Raw genomic sequence first — 20,475 nt, forward strand, 5'->3', positions numbered from 1 at the left:
GTACGTGCGCTATATACGACTCTGATATTATTATTATTATTATTATTTCTCAGGCCGTAATATATAGCATTAATAAACTCATACATATTTTATGTATTGTTCTGTTTTGGATTTGCAGTAAGTCATTTTTTTCCCAATAATTTCAAGTAATGAACGCATTAAAAAAAAGAAAAGCAAGAATTGGAAAAAAATATTCTTCCATTGCTGCCAAACCTGAGCAAATTTGGACAAATTACATTTAACAAAGAAAAATGTTTCCAACAGAACTCCAACTCAGATTGACTGATATTTCCCCTCCGATGAACTGCACATCTTTGCCCTTCCAGAGCATCAGGACAATGATAGTGATTGCTGGGCAGTCTGGAATGAAGACAGTCTGCTATGAATGGAATCATGGGCCAACAGACCAAAGAGGAAGTCTGCTGCGTGGCAGACAGAAATAAACATTACGTTCGCTGGGCTCAGGATAGGTAGTTTGTAGGCAGCCGCATCAAGTGCAAAGGAGAGATAGAAATGAGAGAGAATCAAAATTGGGCAAGTGCGCTTTAGACAAAATTTGTAAGGGAAATCTGAAAGTCTTGAGGATCTGGGGCTTTTTTCTTGGTACCGTTGTGCACATAATTGTCTGCTAATGAGGTCTGTGTCTATTTCACAGATATCGTAAGCAAGCACAAGAAAGAGAAAGCAAACTTATAGGGAAGTATTCATCGCTATGCACTGCTATACTATAAAGAAGAAAGGGTGAGTTTATTTCTGCATTCAATAGAGGACGTTGAACAATAGAGGACAATAGGGTCCCCAATTCCCAAGAGGTCCCCAATTTGGATGCGTGTACAAAACATATGAGAGGTCTTCCTAAAAAGTTAAGTACAAACAAAAGAGGGACAATAGGGGGCCCCGATTGCAGGCAAATACTCACTTTTGCGTGTGTGTGTTCAAGAGTTGCTCGACCGCAAAGCGGTCGACAGGCAGTGAATCGGGTACAGGCAGCGAATGAAGCTGGCGACAGGCAGCGAAGTGGGCGACAGGCAGCGAACGAAGCAGGCGACAGGCAGCGAAGGAAGCAGGCGGCAGGCAGCGAACAAAGCAGGCAACAGGCAGCGAATGAAGCAGGCGACAGGCAGCGAACAAAAGCAGGCGACAGGCAGCGAACAAAGCAGGCGGCAGGCAGCGAAGCGGGTGACAGGCAGCAAAGCAGGCGACAGGCAGCAAACAAAGCAGGCGACAGGCAGCAAAGCAGGCGACAGGCAGCGAAGCGGGCGACAGGCAGCGAACAAAGCAGGCGACAGGCAGCAAACGAAGCAGGCGACAGGCAGCGAAGCGGGTGACAGGCAGCAAAGCAGGCGACAGGCAGCGAAGCGGGCGACAGGCAGTGAACAAAGCAGGCGACAGGCAGTGAAGCAGGTGACAGGCAGCAAAGCAGGCGACAGGCAGCGAAGCGGCCGACAGGCAGTGAACAAAGCAGGCGACAGGCAGCAAACAAAGCAGGCGACAGGCAGCGAAGCGGGCGACAGGCAGTGAACAAAGCAGGCGACAGGCAGCAAACGAAGCAGGCGACAGGCAGCAAAGCGGGCGACAGGCAGCGAACAAAGCAGGCGACAGGCAGCGAAGCGGGTGACAGGCAGCAAACGAAGCAGGCGACTGATTTTGTTTATATTGTGAACATTTCATTCAACTGTAACAAACTGTGTGAAACATCTCTCACTAAAAATACAATGCAAGGTACCATACTTTTTTAGTTGTTGATGGGCAAGATGGCCTGTTGAAGCTTTGGGATTGTTGAAAATGTAATAGACTCGGTTCATCCCTAAGTCAGCCATGCATCAGTACATTAGCCTCCATGATAAAGTATCACTCTTTCCAACTTATGCTATATGCGCCAATATCAGTAGCCCATTCCCCTCATTTTTTGTGCTTCTTCAACCCAAACTTCATTACACTGCAATGTTTAATATTTTAGTCAATCTCACTTTGACAAACAATTTTATAAATAAACAGGCATACAGTCTAAATTATACGCCCTCCAATAATAAACAAAATGGAAACAGATATTTCAAGCCACCCATGAAACACATGAATCTTTCATATTTCACTTTTTATAGCACTCAGTATGTACGATTTATTCAAATAAGCCTAATGGAAGGCCCAGTTTTGTCTAGGAAGTAGCCACAGCAACTGAAAGATATGTTTATGGTCCCCTTTATACACTGATTAGGAAACTTTGCAAATGATGGCTGGCATCCTCAAAATATGACCGCGGAAAATCATTTCTATCAACTATTAGCTATTATCGTCAAGTAAACGTGAATCCTCGATCCTGATTGGTCAATCCATGGCAACAAGCCGTGCTACATATAACCATGTAGCACGGCCACGGTCCATACCGCACTCCGCGCATTGCGCTATTCTAAGATGTGTGCGCCATTCTGAACAAACACGCAAGTGAAATAGGATAACCGCTGAAAAGTTTTTAGTGCGTCAAGTTTGCTTGAAGATAAATTCGTTATCACGCTCGCGCTCGTGGAACACGGAAAATGTAGTGCGTCTGTGTCCCACATACCACTCGCCTTCGGCCTCGTGGTATGTGGGACACAGACGCACTACGTTATTCCGTGTTCCACTCGTGCTCGCGGGATAACTTATATTATTTTGAGCAAATCAGTGCCCTATTTCATGGCTGAGCTATTCACTAACTATAGGTAAAGCAAACTACCGGTATGTACCAACAGTCTACATATATTTGCACAGGTAAGCAAATCAATATACACACTATTCCTGTGCTCGAAATGTAAGTGCATGATTGTGTAAATGATGAACACAAGCACAGAAGTTTGTGGTCAGCCCAATTGAAAGGCATTTAACATGTACAGAACCCGGTACTTCACCATGACAATATATCTCTTTACATCAGATTTGCATGTACGGTATTTGCTCACAGCATTCTTTAGTCATCAGAATGATCTGGATGAATATGATTCTACTGGCTCTTGGCAACGAATACATTTCACACACATGTACATTGTCTCTTCGTGCACTTAAAGGGAATGTACAACATTTGCTTTTGCTGCAATTTTCAGAAATATATGGATTCGGAGGATTAGTATGTTATAGCAAATATTGTTAAACTGACTTGTTTCACGTTTTGGGCTTGCAGATGCTGGAAAAACCAAGAAAACCAATCATGTTCTTGTAGTCTGGTTCCCTGACCCCACTTAAGATGAAACGGAGCAATTTATAGACTTTGGGGAATTGTAAGGTCAGAGAATCAGTCTAGCAGGCTTGTACCACTTCACAGGTGTGTAATCAATTGCAAAGAAAACGTGGAATAACTAATTATGAAATATGAGGAGCAGTTTTTGAAAAAAGCCAGTTTTCTCCAACGCTGGTCGGCCAACCAGCGTTGGAAAATACCATATTTCTTGAAAATGACAGCACACCAGGAGCCACAATTTTACAGGATGCAGTTGAGACTGTCATTCCCTAACAATCCAGTAAGGTATTTCGTTATAATTTGATCATTTCGCTTTGTGATGTTTGCAAATGTTGTATCTTCCCTTTAATCTTTTCAGAGACACTAAGTGTCTCTGCAAAGAGCCTTTCTTAAATTCCTGTTATTAAGTTTGTTTGTTTGTTGGATTTTTTTTTGGGGGGGGGGATGGTTTGGGGGAAGGAAGGGAAGGGAGGCAAATTATTATTATAATTATTATAATTATTATTATGGTTTATTTATTTTTTAATTAAAAATGCCGTGCCAGTTGGGTGAAGATCTAAAACGCATCATAATTGACAAAAAAAATGTTTTTTTCACAGGTTTTTAAAAATTTTCTTTGGGGGTTGGGGAGTAGGAGAGAAATAAAAACGGAGCCATGTTGTCCAGGAAACGTTCATGGCCAAGGAAAAAACATACCTCTCAAATTACGGAACGTGCTAGCTTTTACAGATTATGCTTGCAACATGTAGGCCTATACGTGACGTATTGGTAACTTTACTGAAACGTGCTTCCATAATTGAGTTTCAGGCTTTGCACTCCCCCCCCCCCCCAACACGCACACACACTCACGCAGGCATGAAGTCATTAATGTCGGACATTAATTTGTACAATAGAGCAAATATCCCCCCTCCTCTCTCTCTCTCTCTCTCCCCCCCCCCCCCCCCCCCAGTAAGAAAAGAAAATTGATTTTCTTTCTCCCTTCTCTTTGATGGCGTTAATAATGCTTTCAGTCTAGCCTCTGCTACATCCTGAATTGGCGAGTTGAATTAGCAGCTATTAATCAAATATTTACAGTGAGCAAATGAGTTCTTTGTTAGTGATGTTTGGAGCAGGAGTTTAATTCCCCTGGATATTGTGCTCCTTCAACTACTAGGAAACCTAACCAGACAAAACACTGTCTGTCCGACAGCCAAACCAAAACAACTTCATGTTTCCTGTACTCCTACTGGTTAAACCTCGCAGCAAATTGTAACAATTTTGTAGTAAAAAATATATTTAACATTTATACAGCGGGTCTGAAAATACCCGCAACTTTTTTTACGAGGATCTAGCATCGACGCGGGAACACGTACAGCCATTATTTGATACAATTTCAAAGCTTCGAATCTCGCCTGGCGAGTATTGTTTGATATTTAAAAGAGTTTCAAAAATAGCCGTGTTCAAATAAAGGCATGTCGAAAACAAACTCAGACGATTTCAAGGAAAATCGATCATGTGATACATCAGACGCAAACTCGAGTCACACTTTGAGCGCGCTTTTTGAATAGGTGCATACAGCACGTGAATTTCGAAATTGAACTTGAAACAAAGAATAATATTGTGAATTCATTTAATATGTGGATCAAAAAGAATAGCAAACACAGAAAGTAAAAGGCAACGAGATTGTCACATCATGAATGTACCAATTCAACATTAGAAAAAAATGCGCATGATTGATTGAAATCGGTTGAGTTTGTTTATGACATGCCTTTATTTGTGAACACAAATGATTCCAAACTCTTTTGAAAATCAAACTATACTTACCAGGGATAAAGTTAAGATTCCAAGCTTTAAAATGAAAATAATGGCGGTACGTGTTTCCACGGTGACGCTTGAGCCTCGCAAAAAAAAAGGCTGCAGGTATTTTTGGATGCGCTGTATTGTGTATACTTGGTGATTTATTTCCATCACACATTATGTGTTTTAACATTCATTGTGAATTATTACGTTTAATCCTCCTAAAAAAAACAATCTTCCTGTTCCATTAGGGCAACTCCACGTAAAGTGGACATGGCTAAAAAGTGGGAAATGTATGAAATCTTCAGCACTCCAAGGCATCCCACCCTCAAATGTGGTATCATATGAAAGGGAACAAGGCCGTATATTTGAGAAGGATAATATAGAATGTGGTTAAATGTATTTGACTGGCTGTGACTGTTTATGTAACTGGCTGTGACTGTTTATGTAACTCGATACAGCTATGCTTTGACTGCAGGTGATTGATGAGCCAGCTGTGCCTATTTCCTGCCTGCTTTTGTTTGACTGAATTTGACTAGTCAGAGTGCTTGCTTGAAATATGATCTGACTGCTATTGACTAGCCTGTGTAAAATGCATGGCAGGGAAGAGGATTGATTTTTTTAACTGTCTGTGACTGTTCAAACACCAGGAATGTTGTACAGTGAGGCCTAAGCTAGAGTTGCACAAATATATAACATTTTCTTTCAAGCATTTCAAGAATATGTAAAGTCCGTAATGATGTTATTGCCCATTTGGCGAATACTGCATGGTTAAATTGTTAATATTACAACTAGGAAAAATGTCATGCCACGACGAATTGTACTGTCTGTATCCTGGATACTGCATACAAAAACACTGATTCAAAGCGATGGCCAGACACCAGACTATTTCCTACCTAATTATAATGCAACAGATTTTTTGAACATATGCAAATTATCCAGTACCAAGGCGACAGAGCAGCTAGTGGGAGCATACTGCTCGACGTCATAGGAAGGAGGTTGGTTCAATATGAGACCTTTTTTATTAGCGGGGAAATAAATCTGCATGCATGAAAGCTTTTTGTGAAGGTTATTCAATAAAATTTAATGTATGCATTTTACATTGGATGACAGAATGTCTGGGACAGAGATAGCCTTGTAAAAACTTGTATCGATGCCAAAAAAGAATTTGCAATTTCAAAACGCTAAGTATTACCAGTAAAAGCAACATCCATACCAGACTTGTATTCGAGTCACCAAATATCGAGTCCGAGTTCGAGTCAACTCTCTCAAGTCCGAGTCCCGAATCATGCAGGTCAAGTCACAAAGGTTGAGTCTGAGTGCGAGTCACGAGTCACCTTAAATATATGTTGGAAATAAATCTTGAGGTACTGCCAAAACCTCACAGTGTAAATGTTTCCATTTTTTTCACAGCTTTTTCTCTAATTTAACGAACTGGAAGTAACATGTCAAATAAAGCAAGGCATCAGTGTCTGTAGGCTTTAGTCCCGCCCCCCCCCCCCCCCCCCATAAAATATGGGGACCAGTAGCTAGTTCCTTAACCCTTAAGTTCCTATTACCTGAATCCATCAAAATCCACACCCCTGTTTCAGGGGATTTTTGGCGGATTCAGGATACCTCCATATTGAAAAAGTTGGGGGATTTTGATGGATTCAGGACATGAAGCCTAGCAGTACTGCAGGATTTTGATGGATTCAGGATACCTCGATATTGAAAAAGTTGGGGGACTTTGATGGACTTAGGATCTCAACAGATTTACTCCCGGCTAACTGGTGCATTCTGATGGACTCACTGGCCACCAAAATGTTTTTGCATGGCAAAATTGATGGATTTTGGCAGATTCAGGATACTTTCTAGTAAATATACCCAAGGGGTTAGGGTTAAAGCCATTGACTGGATCACCTCTGCGCGTGCACAGAATTATTGTTTATTATTTAAAAATGATGTTCGCAGCTTTGTGAGTGGATGACATTTGAACACATGGCTATCAAAAAAACTGACTCTATACCATGACCAGTACGCGAAATGGAAAGTATCTCCCGGCCACGTAGCAACTTTCAAGCATTTCAACTGCATATGCATGATTGGTTTCAAATACTGAAAAGTGCACCTCTCTTTAATGATAGTTGCTAGAGATACTTTCGAATTCAGCAAAATGGAAGCTCATCACCACACAAATTGCACGTTAGTGGTAAACCTTGTTGCCAAATTGCAATAGGCTGGTTCCGCGATAAAATTATCGTTGTGATTTTGTATTCACGGGGTGGGAATCAGACCTAGGCTAGTCCTGCATGTAATTTGCATACAGGATTCATTGCTAGCTTACCTGTCCCTACATTCGAAGTTCAAAGGACAATGGAGGGACCAGGAGCCAGTCTACAGTGTCTGGAAAGGATACCGGTAGTCTGGTACCAAACACTAGCAAGCCTGCATTTATGTAATATTTATTAAGTGTGGACACTTGGGGACATGTCTGGATACATTGATTTCCCAAATCAATATATCAGAAACAAGCCAGCCGCACGTGTTGTGTATAAGGGCAATTCCGCGGTTACTCACATTACATTTTCGTAACGTGAGCAACCGATTTTGTGCATCTTGTTTATCATACATAACACATTTTTTCTGGATGTCATCTGTGGTGCTTAGGTAGGTCTAGATCTACTCTATCTACCATGGGGATAACAGTTATTAAACCTTTTCAGTATAAGGTAATTACAGCCCAAGGAAACTCAGAAGTACATCAAAAATGTAACGTGAGTAACCGTGGAATTGCCCCTTTGCAGTACGCGTACATGGACATGTTTCTTCTCTACCACGTGTACAGACTGTATCGCTTGCTCAGGACGGGATAAACTTCCCAAAAATGTTTTTTTTATATTTTTCAAAAAAATAAGTGACTTGTAAGTTTGGTCGAGTCCCGAGTCACGCAGGTCGAGTCCGAGTCCAAGTCTCCAGGTTCGAGTCCTAGTCCGAGTCATCATGATTCGAGTCCAAGTCCGAGCCACGGAAAATGGGACTTGAGTTGGACTCGAATCATGAATCATGAGTCATGCAAGTCTACAAACCACTATGTATGTCATTACGTTGGCTCAAAATGTACAGAATTCTTTTATATGTTTCATGAACACGCAGTTGACTCATTTATCAAACTCTGTTCATTCATACATACATACGTTATTTAAATGTACCTGATATACATGGTATTTAAACTTAAGTTGAAAGAGTTCAGAGGCCAACTTGACACATATTTTATTAGTAAAATACAAATAAAAAGAAGGTTAAAAACACAGGGTTCGAATTCACTTGAGGCAGAGGTTTTTGGTAACTTACAACGTCTGGACAACAGAGGGGGCTATATCAACAGAGTGAAAGTACTAAATAAAGTTAGCCACGTGAGGTCGTACAGGCTTACGGTTATTGTTACTTGCAGTATTACAATGTAATGGTTAGCAGTATTACGATAAAGGTTGAGAACCGACAGACCTATATTACAACCAGTAGTAAAGGCATATAGGAAAATTTGCATTTATCCCAAAAGTAACCTACATTAACCGAATTATTATCAAAAAGCTTTCTTGGATTAGAGATCATGCTGATATCAAAAACTCTATAAAACTATACCGTCTGGCTTTCTGTCATTTAGAGAGCAATCAAGAAATGTAGGTGATCAGGTGCAGATGGGGGGGGGGGGAACGTTACCCCATTTTCCTTCAGAAAAATGCTTCATGCACTCTCAATCACCATTGATATGAAAGAAGAAATACAAAAAAATGTTGTTTTGGTAAGAAAAAATGGGCAATATGAACGTGTTTTCATGTACGCAACTCGGCTCTATGTATATTTTTATTTGTGCTGTATAGCAGCGGCAGTGTGGCGTGGCTGGGTTTATTATAGCAAGTGACTGGGTCCTACAAAGGGCTCCCAACCGAACCGAACCAAAAGATTTCTGAACCCAAACCAAACCAAAACTGAACCCGAGGGCTCACTTGCAGCACTACTTAAAGGAGCACTTAAAGGAGCACTCTTGACAGAATGTGCCCAATTGGGCTCGACACACATTTAGTACAAAACGATATTAGTTTGAAAGATTGTTAAAAAGCAGAATGTGGAACTGGCACTTTTGTACCTTCAAATTTGTTGTTTTCATGTAATAACAGTGCAAAATAATTTCAGGGTACACAATTTTGGTCCTCAAAAGTGGAGCTGTTAGAGCGCTTGTAGTCATTCCATTCACACGTGTTCCTGTTCAAAAAGTTGCCTCAAACATGTGCACGAGAATTTTGTCATGCGTGAAACTACATGTAGCATGGGACCTGATATCAAACAGTGAATTGTCATTTAGGCTGCATCCGAATCAGCGGTCTAGAGCTACCGGTAGGTCTAGGTCTGCACCCATTGAAAATACGCAGGGATGCGTTGACAATATATGTAGCCGTAGCTCTGGAAGCCCGTTGCGGACACAGCCTTATGTTACATGAATTTTATGCGGCACCAGTCTTATGTTGGCAGACTTACTCAAAATTTGATGGCTTTATTGACTGCTGGAAATAGGCGAGGCAAAAATCACAACCATGCCAGTTGTAATCAAACAGCTTTTATGTTGGCAGACTTACTCAAAATTTGATGGCTTTATTGACTGCTGGAAATAGGCAAGGCAAAAATCACAACCATGCCAGTTGTAATCAAACAGCTTTTAAACTTTTTTCTTAGGAAGTGTGGCTTTTCTGTGACCCATACCTTTGAATTAAAGCTAGATAACACAAGACAACAAAACATTTTTGAAATATGCAGAAGAAAGTATGCCTTTAAGAAGCTCGGTGATGCAAAGCTTACATGTACACGACATCCTTACTGCTTGCTCTTACAGGCAGCTGAGCCTAAAAGCTGCTGCTTCATCAATCATGTATCCATTGTGAAAGCCATCTCCCTCATAAATGATACACGGGTGCCTGTAAATAGACCAGGCTTTTCAAACATGAAAAATGCAGTCCCTTTATTATGTCTCCAACATAAAAGAAAAAACTTGAGTCAACTCACACTGGACATGAATTTTACAACGCTCTAATGTTACAGTGCATCAAGTATGTTTCATGTAAGTTCCCATTTGGGAGCACAGGAGAATATCTGTTGGATAATGAGGTGGCATTAACGTCAGAGTAGATGGGGGATCTGAGGTTCCATAAAGAGAGATATGAGGTAAATCCAGTATTCGGAGCCAGGAAAACTTACAGCTGCAGATAAACAAAAGCAAAAACAGCTCAAATTAATTCATAAATCCTAGACAGAATAATATTAGATGTGAAAAAGGGCAGCAGACACAAGGGATTTCAAAGAGGAAGGATGAGGAGCAATGATGTGATACACCGTGCCCTCTGGAGACATGCACACAATAGGGAACAAAAGATTGTACCGGAATATGTCTCCACAGGGCAATTTCTATAGATGAATACGTCTCCACAAGGTTTTCACGAAATAGTATATGGATTTTACTCAAAAACTAGGAATTTCCAAGGTATGTTGATCTGTCGCAAATGGTAGAGTTTTAGAAAAGGGATATTAAGTCCGAATTTCAGCCAAGGAAATGAATTCTGATTAAAATAAGAGCATTTTCAAACTGTACTTTCAAACTCGAAAACTTTAGTACACGAGAACAAAGAAATGTTTCCACAAGGATACAAATTTCAGTATGCGTGTACGTACGGCCATTACATCGGTATTAGATGAAAGAAGAATTGTTTTGACTAGACTTAAGTGGAAAAGTTGACTACAAACATGACCCAAATCTGTCAAGCTTAATATTCACCAAACAAAGAAAGCTCCATACATTACAGTTGAGGGAAAATGTGAATGCTTGAAAGAACTTGAGAGTCAGATTGCCCCTCTGGGGACCGGAAGAAGTCCTAATGGTTCTGAAACCATTAGGAGCCAGGTAAGCTCATCTCAGTCCTGATTACTGTCGAAGACAGATGCTAGATTATCCACTCTGGCTACAAATAATGGCCAGTTATAGTCATTTCATCTCTACACTTCAAACATTTGGAAAATGACAGTCTGTCACTGGATATGATTCTCAATCATACAAATGGTCAGAGAGCATTTGTAGCCATGTATTTCAGAACAGTAATGACAACACTGTTCCAGGAGATGGCAGTGCATCACAACATTTGTTTTCTTTTTTTTCAAAAACAGAAACGATGTCCAATCTAAGGAACTGTTATTGACTCATGTCATTACCTAAAGCCGATCCTTGCATCACATACATGTATGCATCACACTCTAGGTTCTGTAAATTCGAAGTATGTATGTAAAGCATGTGCCAACAGGTATGCCATTGCATTTGATTTGACCCAATTCATTTCAGAGAAGCTGTTAAAACTTGGCTTCACTTAGATTCAACCTTTTGACCACATTTCATTTTTTTTTAAATGTCTCTCTGGGTACAAGATATCATCTAGAAAAAAAATGTGACATTTGACACAATGACCACCTGCTAACTAACGTAGACATCCTACCACTCATTAACGCAGTACAAATTTGAACCTGTAGATTATCAAAATAGCTAAAGGCAAAAAAGAATCCCAAAGATGTAAACATGAAAAAGGGTTTTGCATCGAACTTTGAGCAATTTGATTTGCCAGATAACATCACACCCAGTAACTTGACCATGTTTGTCTAAAGTGTTGAGAACAGAACGCATGTTTCAACAAAAAAACAAACATGAACATTTCCATAAACAGTTGTTTTAAACTAAAATTAACGTTTACCTAATTAAAATCAGTTGCCATAGCAACTCAATGCATCCAACAAAATTGACTGTGGTATCATAATAATTTGCACCAAAGTTTTACAACAGACTGTCAAACTTCCATTGTTTCACTGGACAATGAACATGAACTGAATTCAAACTTTCGTCCCTTCCAACATGGTATACATCTACCGGAGCATTTCAATCAAATTTCTTAACAACTTGAAGGGTTTTAATTGTTTGTTAATGGAGAAAGGGGTTGTCATAGATACAATGTAGATAATGGAATCATTGAACCTTTTCTTGTCCATCTGTCCATGTTCCCACTTTGTTAGCAGGACTGAACAAAAAATAAGTAGATACAAACAACCACGACGGGAAAAAAAGAATTACAATAAAAATACATGTACAGGCGAAGATATCAGATTGACATAACTGAAAAGCTTCTTGGCCATTAGGTGGAGTCGTTGAATACAATGTATCATAATCAAGGAGAAAGAAAAGTCTGTGCGCTGGGAAAAAGTAGATAGAAAAAGATTGAAAGCAAAGTGCATCTTGCAGACTTATGCAATGCATAGGATGAATGCTGATGGATTGGGTTGCTGTAATATCAGATAGTGCTCTTCTGTGAATAACATTTCAGGGCTTGACTCAAGGGAGGAGAATGTCACTGAACTTCTGCCAAAGACTTTGGAGTCGGCTCAGGTTACAATGACATATATTTGTGAGCACTGAAGGAATATAGAATTGCTGGCAATGGTATCATGTACTTTGTCTACAGAGACTAGGTTGAGTATTAAGGACCGACTTGCCGCACAACAATAAGCACACATAGTGGCTCCAAGCTAGTACACGTCAGTGTCTTTTACATGTACGCATCATCCTTTCTACGTCCATTCTATCATGGAGCTATAAAGCTCCATGATTCTATTGATGATAAAATGCGATGGATTCTATCCAGACAATATCATTGAGTCACTTGTCAAACAGAGTTATTGTTCTGCAGTGTGGAAACAACTTTTTGAAGACATTTTAAAGGTTCTGGGGGAGGGCAGCTGGAGATCATGCTGCATAGGGCAGAGTGTGTCTCTCACATATGGGTCATTCCATCAGGTTGGGGAACAATTTGTGACATATGACCATATTAAGAAAAACATGAATGCCTAGCTAGCAGTTGCTCTATATAATGTTTGTTGTTGGGTGTTTAACTACTGCAGAAAGTTTTGAATCATTTCTATGTATTTTACCAAAAATACGAGCCAAAAATGTCATTTCACAGTGTCAATGTTACGTCCAAAAATGAAATTTGTACCTTTTTTTTAAAAAAATTTCTGTGAAACGTTACCCAAATTCACTTTACGTACTTCTTACTATACATGCAACACAATAAGAAAAGCTTTTGTTACAGTAGTCAGGTATCAAATGGAGCAGAAATGATAGCTTGGTTGTGTGGATGTAACACTGACACGGTGTAAAACCCAAATGTCACACTTCCATTGAGTGATTTTGACACCGTTACATCCACACTCCAGGTATTGTTTCTGCTAAATTTGAACCCTGACTATACCAAAACAAAAGCTTTTCTTGGTGCATTAGGTGTCCAGTTATAAATATGCAATGTCAGTTTGGGTAATATTCTACATACGCGTAAAAAATGGCAGAAAAAGAATATTTGGATGTAACATTGTCACAGTGTAAATGTTACATCCGAATTAATACATTTTTGCTCAAAGTACGTTCAAATGATTTCAAACTTTCTAAAAAAATTGAAACACCCTAAGACAAATATTATGTTGAGCAATTGTTTAGAATGCATTGATAACCAAATATATGGATGTGAAATGCACTGCTTCCCAACCCGGTGGAATGACCCATATACTTGACCCTTTTTAGTGAACAACTCTTTTGAAACTTATTCAAACAAATCGGAAATCTCTGGAAAATATTTTCTTCAAAAATTAAGCACTCATAACCTTCCAAGCATAGCCCTAAGCAATGGACAAATTGAGACTTAAAGATTCATGTATAATGTAAATTTACATACATGTACAGCAGAGCGGGGAAAAAAAGACTTTAAAAAACAACAAGGATGAAAAATCCAGAAGATTCAGACACCAGATAGAGAGTCTGACAGATGTCTGAAGCTAAAAATAACTGCATGTACATGAAATGAGTTGATACCCTGTCAAGCTGGGTAGGCATACACAGCGTTATGGGGAAGTTTTTTATTGTTCGGCAAATTAGGACCGAGTTATGGGGACTTTCTGCTGTCCCCATAGCATTTTCAGTCCCCACAAATACCTTGCACAGACGAGTGTTACAAGTCCCCACAATTACGGAACAAGAATAGGTGTACATACACAATGTATGCATATCTTACAAACACACACACACACACACACATACTTGTTTCACATGACTAGTGTGGACTTTCCATTGCTTTCGTGTAGTTAAGAAAAACCAGTGAAAAAACTCATTTTTCTCAAACTGTGAAAACTCTTTCAACCCAATTTTTTTTCTATGATTCCCTTTAGTGTTTCTCTTCATTCTGCTACAGATAAACCTAACCCAAAAATGCCTCTAAACCTGTTTTCCAGAAATGGGGAAACACTGTGTGGACGTGGGGTAAGTCCACACAACGTCGGTGCTACCTACATTATGTGGACGTCTTTTGTTCGGAAGTCCACACTGCGTATGTAAGACAAGCTCACCCACCCAGTTAAGATTTCACTGTTTGCAAAATCCCTCCTTTAGCAAAAACCAATACTTGGCCAAAAAAAAAAAATTCTTGTAAATAACGAGAAATATACATCTGAATTTCAAATAGTAATCAAGAAATCGTGAAACTCACATGGCGTGAAGCGTGATCAATTTCAACTCTGCGACCTTCAAAGACACACACACAAAGGCATTTCAGCAGACAAGAACGCCCTGGGGGATATCGTGAGGTTGGTCAACTTCTAATGACAGGATTAGATCATCAATTTTCCCCTGTTGCTCAAACATGGCTTCAGTCACAGGCACATACACACCACACTTATGGGAACATTGGTGACTTTATGTCTTGCTACATATGGTTGCCGACCAGTCAATAAACTGCCATAGACCCCAATGATAAATGCCCCCGCTTCAAAAATTCAGGAAAAATACTCACAACTCTCCAAAGTATTCCAGACACACCTCAAATTAAAGCTAATTTCATCATCTTTCATTTTCTTTTCAATTTTTTGGGGTTAACTGATGACTTATAGGAGAAATTTCCATCCGAAGATGATCACCCATTAAAATGGTCCCGAAGCCCATTGCCATTTTGAAAAACGACGACTACACTCCATTGCAAAATAGAGCGCTGTTAGGGCTCCAATTTCATCCAAATTGAGCGGAACTACAAGCTCACAGTCCTGTGCACGGCTTCCACCCATATTTTTTACAAACCCTCAAGTTCATGGTCCACAATATGCTCAAATAACGAACAATTTGAGGGCATGCAAATCGTGATTTGGCCGGCGTAGGCGATTTTGGACCGATTTACTGGCCTGCAACCATATGGAGCAAGCTTAGCAATACCAAATCTCTCGGGTTCAATACACAAATTGTTCAGTTTAAACAGCCAAAGTCTCTGCCCTTTAGAACACAATTTGGGTGTAAAGGCTTTTCCCTTCAAATGCTTCAAAATCCATACACGACCTGCAGGATAGAGGCAAGAGCAATCCAGCCTCTATATAACTTTACTTGCGGTTTGTCGCTCTCTGGAAGTTTAAGCAAAGAAAACTGCACCCGATTCCATGAAACTCATCGTAACTTACGATGCATCGCAGCGCTGCGACGCAATTTTAAAGGAAAAAAAGCTCTCAGTGGACTGTATAGATCCTTTGAAATTTCAACTGCAATATTCCAGGCTAATTCATAAACATTCAATGAATTTTCTGTTTACAACTTTGCAGACATTGCCTTGGTATTATAATCTCGTTTATGTAATGTTTAAGATATTAAACTGGCTAAGAAAGGGACTCTTCTTATTTTGTGATGACCACTAGACACGTCGTAACTTGCGACGTTGTCAAGGAACTTACGATGCATTCAACTCATCGCATGATTCGTGAAATGGATGATACGATGAGTCGAGAGTTGCAACGTGTTACACGTCGCAACTCGAGTTGCGACGCGTCGCAGCGCTTCGTGAAATCTGGTGCTGGCCATTGGTTTGATGGAATCAGGAAATGTGCTCGAAACAAAATGGGGTTTAGTGTGCTGCTGTTCATGAATACACTCTGTAAAATGTTTCCTACAAGAGTCATACGTTCTCTTCCTATTCCAATACGACTACGTGCTAGCTACAGGCAGTGCCCTGAATTGCTACTCATTTTTTGGCAATCTTTGTAAAGTTCTGGGAACCACACAATGTGCATGCCACCAATAAACCACTCATAGATCTCCTCAGTTGCATTTCTGGACTTTTTTTTTAACAGCCCCTGGAGGTATTCTATTGCAGCTGTATTCTCTCATAACATCCTCCTCCAAGGCTTAGAATACTGTGGGGGGAGGGGAGAGAGAACGTGCCTCTGTAAATGCCTGTGTGAAGGGGGAAAAAGCGCAAGAATACCGCTGGCTTTACAATAATACTCTCTGAATGGAGGGGAGGAAATTTAGAGACTGCAGGGAACAGACATGTTACATGGAGACATTGCCTTTGTCCAGGATAGCACTCACCAACTATGCCTTTGTGGCTACTGTTCCTCTTTGTGCCATATAGCAGTTTCAATTTCCAAGGTCTGTCTAAAACATTATATGAACAACAAAGGAAATGAAAAAAATAATACAATACGGGGCAGACTCTTCGGCTATGATCAACTTGAAATGAAATCACTACAAAAAAAAATTCTGCTCAACTTTGAATTAAAAACTCTCATATTTCCAACTCAGGCCCCGTGGTACAAATAGTAATGTGATGTCTGTAAAGGCCTCTGGCTAGATGTATGAGTAGAATCCAGCCTATCATTTGGGTAGAGCGAACTAACAAGTCTGCAGTAATTCATCCGGGACGACAACATTTATTTTGGAAACAGAGTTTCCTCAACGTGAGTGCAATCCAAGTGGCTTACGATAGCAGAGGGAAGAGAAGAGATCTATAATCCCATTCACTGCCTTAAGCTTCTCTTCGTCCCAGTCCACACGTCTACTCCCCTTCCTTATTTTCAGCAAATGAGAATAGCCCCTCCATATGCGACGGAAAAACATCATTACCGATGACGATCATCACAGAATTATAAACCACTTTGTGCATCATTTTTGTCTTCTTGGTTTTTTTTTCTTATCTCAGTCTTTGCCTAAGGCTGTGAGCTACTGTGTGCAAAAGGCCCAGACAATGAGATTTTCCAGAATTAAGAAAGAAAAAAAAACAGCTGAGAGTGCCAGGTTTTTCTCTTCTGGGAAATGGTGTCTCGTCTTGCCGTCGCCGATCAGATGTTTGTAAAAGCCATGTGCAGAGCCAACACTGAGCTGCCTAATAGAACCACCACAAGAAGCGATCGCCTTAGTGGCTTAGACATGAGTCTGGTAAAATGGTCCATTTTACACACACAGCAGGGGATTTGATGCCAAAAATGGATTCTAGATACGAGCAGACTTTGCAAGACAGACTGAATGCTGAGAAATTGATTAGATCTTGAATTTCTTCATAACCTTTTTCTTTTACTTTTTTTTATTTTTAATTTTGGTTGTTTTTTTTGGGGGGGGGGGGGGTCTTTTTAGTTCAGGACAAAAACTTTCTATTTTTTCTGGTTCAATGTATTTCTATGATTTAAGTATCGGTAGTACAACAGACGAAAAGGTCGTCCCAACATGACCCCGAAAACATCCATCGAGCTAACAACTGGTCTGAGTGGTCCATCTCTTTCCAACACTATGCTCGACAGGGACAGTTGGGCCCAACTCATCAAGTCATTATGAAAATGAATGAATGATGAAGAAGAAGAAGTACAACAGAAGTTGAACCTGTTACCAACACACTGTGAGTTAGGAGGATGAGGCACCCATATGCTGCCTTACCCAAAATATGCAATGCTGTCACTTTGAAGAATTTGAAGCCCAAGCCAAAGTAGATGCGTAATGCCACATCAGCCACTCATTTTCATATCTTGCTTAGCTTAAGTAAAAACAGATTATGTTGTATAGACACTGGTGACAAGTTACATGTATCTTCCTATTCTGAGCATTTTTAGGGTATTTAATTGCGCTGGTAACTTTTGAGATGAGCATTATTTTGACAGAACCGAAGTGCAAATAGTGTCTGAATAACTATGATGATATATATTCAAAGTCAAGACAATTCGGGCGATTCACAATGCAGTGCGCGCCAAGAGTTTGCCATGGAGAGTCAACTTTTCAAGTTTACGGTCGACAAAATATGGCCCATTAGAATGAGTGTCAGTAGACAACTTGAGCTATTATGCTATAGATAGGGGCATAGCATTCTGCTGCCTTACAAAAAAATCACCATATTGATACAAAGAAAAGGGCAATCATATACTCGAATCATACGCTTACGAAACTACTGACCGGAAAAAAACGAACAATTTCAAATGTCCCGTGCTGCGAATTTGTCGACCATCTCCCACAATGCACTGGGAAAAATTAACTCTCCGTGGCAAACTATTGGTGGCGCTCTGCATTGTGAATCGCCCAAATTGTTCTCCAGTTTTCGATTTGACCTGAGAAACCCTCATGGCCACATACTCATTTGACTCACAATGTGTCAGACGAGAAGAGTGTCCGCTCTACCAGGGACAAGGGACAAACACTGTTCCAGGTCAACAAACAGGGATGGCAAACATTATGACGTCTGATTGATATCAGATGTGGCACGATCTACGGCGAGACATGGAAATTATTCACCAACGATGACCAAAAGAGAATAGGAATTCTCTGGTGCTGAAACGAAGCCCAGCTGTTTGGCATGCCTCACGGCCAGTCTGATTATGCCCAAACTATTGTTTTGCAAGATAGTTTCCTTTCCTTTTAATAAAGATGTTAAGAGATTGATTTATTAGCTTCAGATTCATGGTCAATGCCTTGGAGGGTGGCTACCAATTTTGACAAGTCATCAGGCTGAAACTCTCTAAGATCTCGGACAAGAAGCTACAAGTATTTTCCACCCCAACTTTTGAAACACAATGAGGCATTTTGTTTCACCGGAGAAAAACAATTTTTGAAGCCAACTATAAGCCTTCCTAAAAATTGTCAGGCAAATATTTAAGTAGAAAGCACTTAATAATAATGCATGTGTTTATAAAATTGCCAAAAAAGCCACATCATTACAAATTTACTACATACCGGTTACTAATATCTTAGTACATGTAACTTCTCAGACAATGAAAAAGAAAGGTTGTGAATGTCCTTTGTGAGAAATTTCAAAACGAAAGCCAGGCTACATAGGATGAAAAAAACCCACATAAATCACGTTTACGATGCTCGCGAAAGTTGCAGTTTTAAAGCTCTAGAGCTCATAAAGCTATCAGGGGTGTGAGTGACCACTTACAAAAATAGCTGAAATTAGCTGGAAAAAGGTGTAAAAAAGCTGAACTTTGGAAATTTCCTATACTTTTGTAACAGTAAGTGAGGGAAAAAGCTGAAAAAAACTGAAATGAGCTTTAAAGCTGAGATTTCACACCCCTGGCTATAGAGCTTACTATCCTACTGCACTGATGCACCAGTGTGGCAGCAATTATTACTGTGCTGACCTTTATGAAAAATTTGAACTTCCAAAGATTTGAATTTTGGGTTTCGGCTTCTTTAATGGATACCAGGGTACCCGTGTTTTTTTCAATCAGGTACCCATTTCCCGTACTACCCGTAAATGCACACCCCTACTTGCATGTGGGACTAAAACTCTTTTATCATAACTTTAGTTTCCACATAACTTAATAATGGATCAATCAGATGCAGAGACAGCGTTGACCTGTTGTAATGATCTCCTGTGCCCGCAGAGTACAGCTTCATGCCACACACCGTCTACCTCACTTGGTAGACAGGGTGTCTACTTAACCCTAACTCCCCAGTCCTTTTTGCTAGGATGTAGCCTCAATCCTGCAAAACCCTCCAATTGGCCTCATGGAAAAATAGCATATAGCCTCAATCCTGCAAATTCCTCCATTATTTCTTGAATATGGTCCGTGGAGATGTGACCACTGCCTGAATCCTGCAAAATGCTCCGGCTGTGACTGTCAATAGGCTGAGGCAGAGGCAGTGACATCCTGGAGCAGTGCGGAGGATGTCCAGTATAATCAAGGACTAAATTTATGCCAGGCTGAGCATAAACAACACAAAGTCCGGCCCAAGACCTTGACACAAGGGCGGATCCGGGGGGGGGGGGGGGGGGGGGGGGCAAAGGGGGCCATGGGCCCCCCCCCCAAAAACGAAACCAATTTTCTTTTTTTTTTTTATGTGACATCGCAATAAAGGCAGGCAATGAGTACACCACCATCTTTTCCTCAAAAAAAAATTGTTTCAAGTGGTCAGAAATTGCCTCAGATCGCACCACAGAGCATCTAGAATCCAAAAAAATTTCGGGGCCCTTAAGCGGGCCCCGAACCCCACGCCGTAATTTTTTTGACCCACTTTTTTGGGGGGACCAAAAAATTTTTTGGCCCCCACCCCAAAAAATTGTTTTCTGGATCCGCCCTTGCCTTGACACAGTGCGTCCTCCGAAACCAGCAGCCCACTTTTGCCATGTAACCTCAAT

General features: G+C 40.4%; 1 protein-coding gene across 1 annotated transcript; it reads left to right on the plus strand.

The window, feature by feature from the left end:
- Positions 1 to 993: 993 nt before the first annotated feature.
- On the plus strand, positions 994 to 1,521 carry LOC119743829 (calcium/calmodulin-dependent 3',5'-cyclic nucleotide phosphodiesterase 1C-like). Its single transcript, XM_038220060.1, has one exon. It carries the CDS (start codon positions 994 to 996, stop codon positions 1,519 to 1,521), a length of 528 nt encoding a protein of 175 aa, XP_038075988.1.
- The last annotated feature ends 18,954 nt before the right edge of the window (positions 1,522 to 20,475 follow it).

Source organism: Patiria miniata, unplaced genomic scaffold, assembly GCF_015706575.1.
Source record: "Patiria miniata isolate m_02_andy unplaced genomic scaffold, ASM1570657v1 HiC_scaffold_12, whole genome shotgun sequence".
NCBI lineage: Eukaryota > Metazoa > Echinodermata > Asteroidea > Valvatida > Asterinidae > Patiria > Patiria miniata.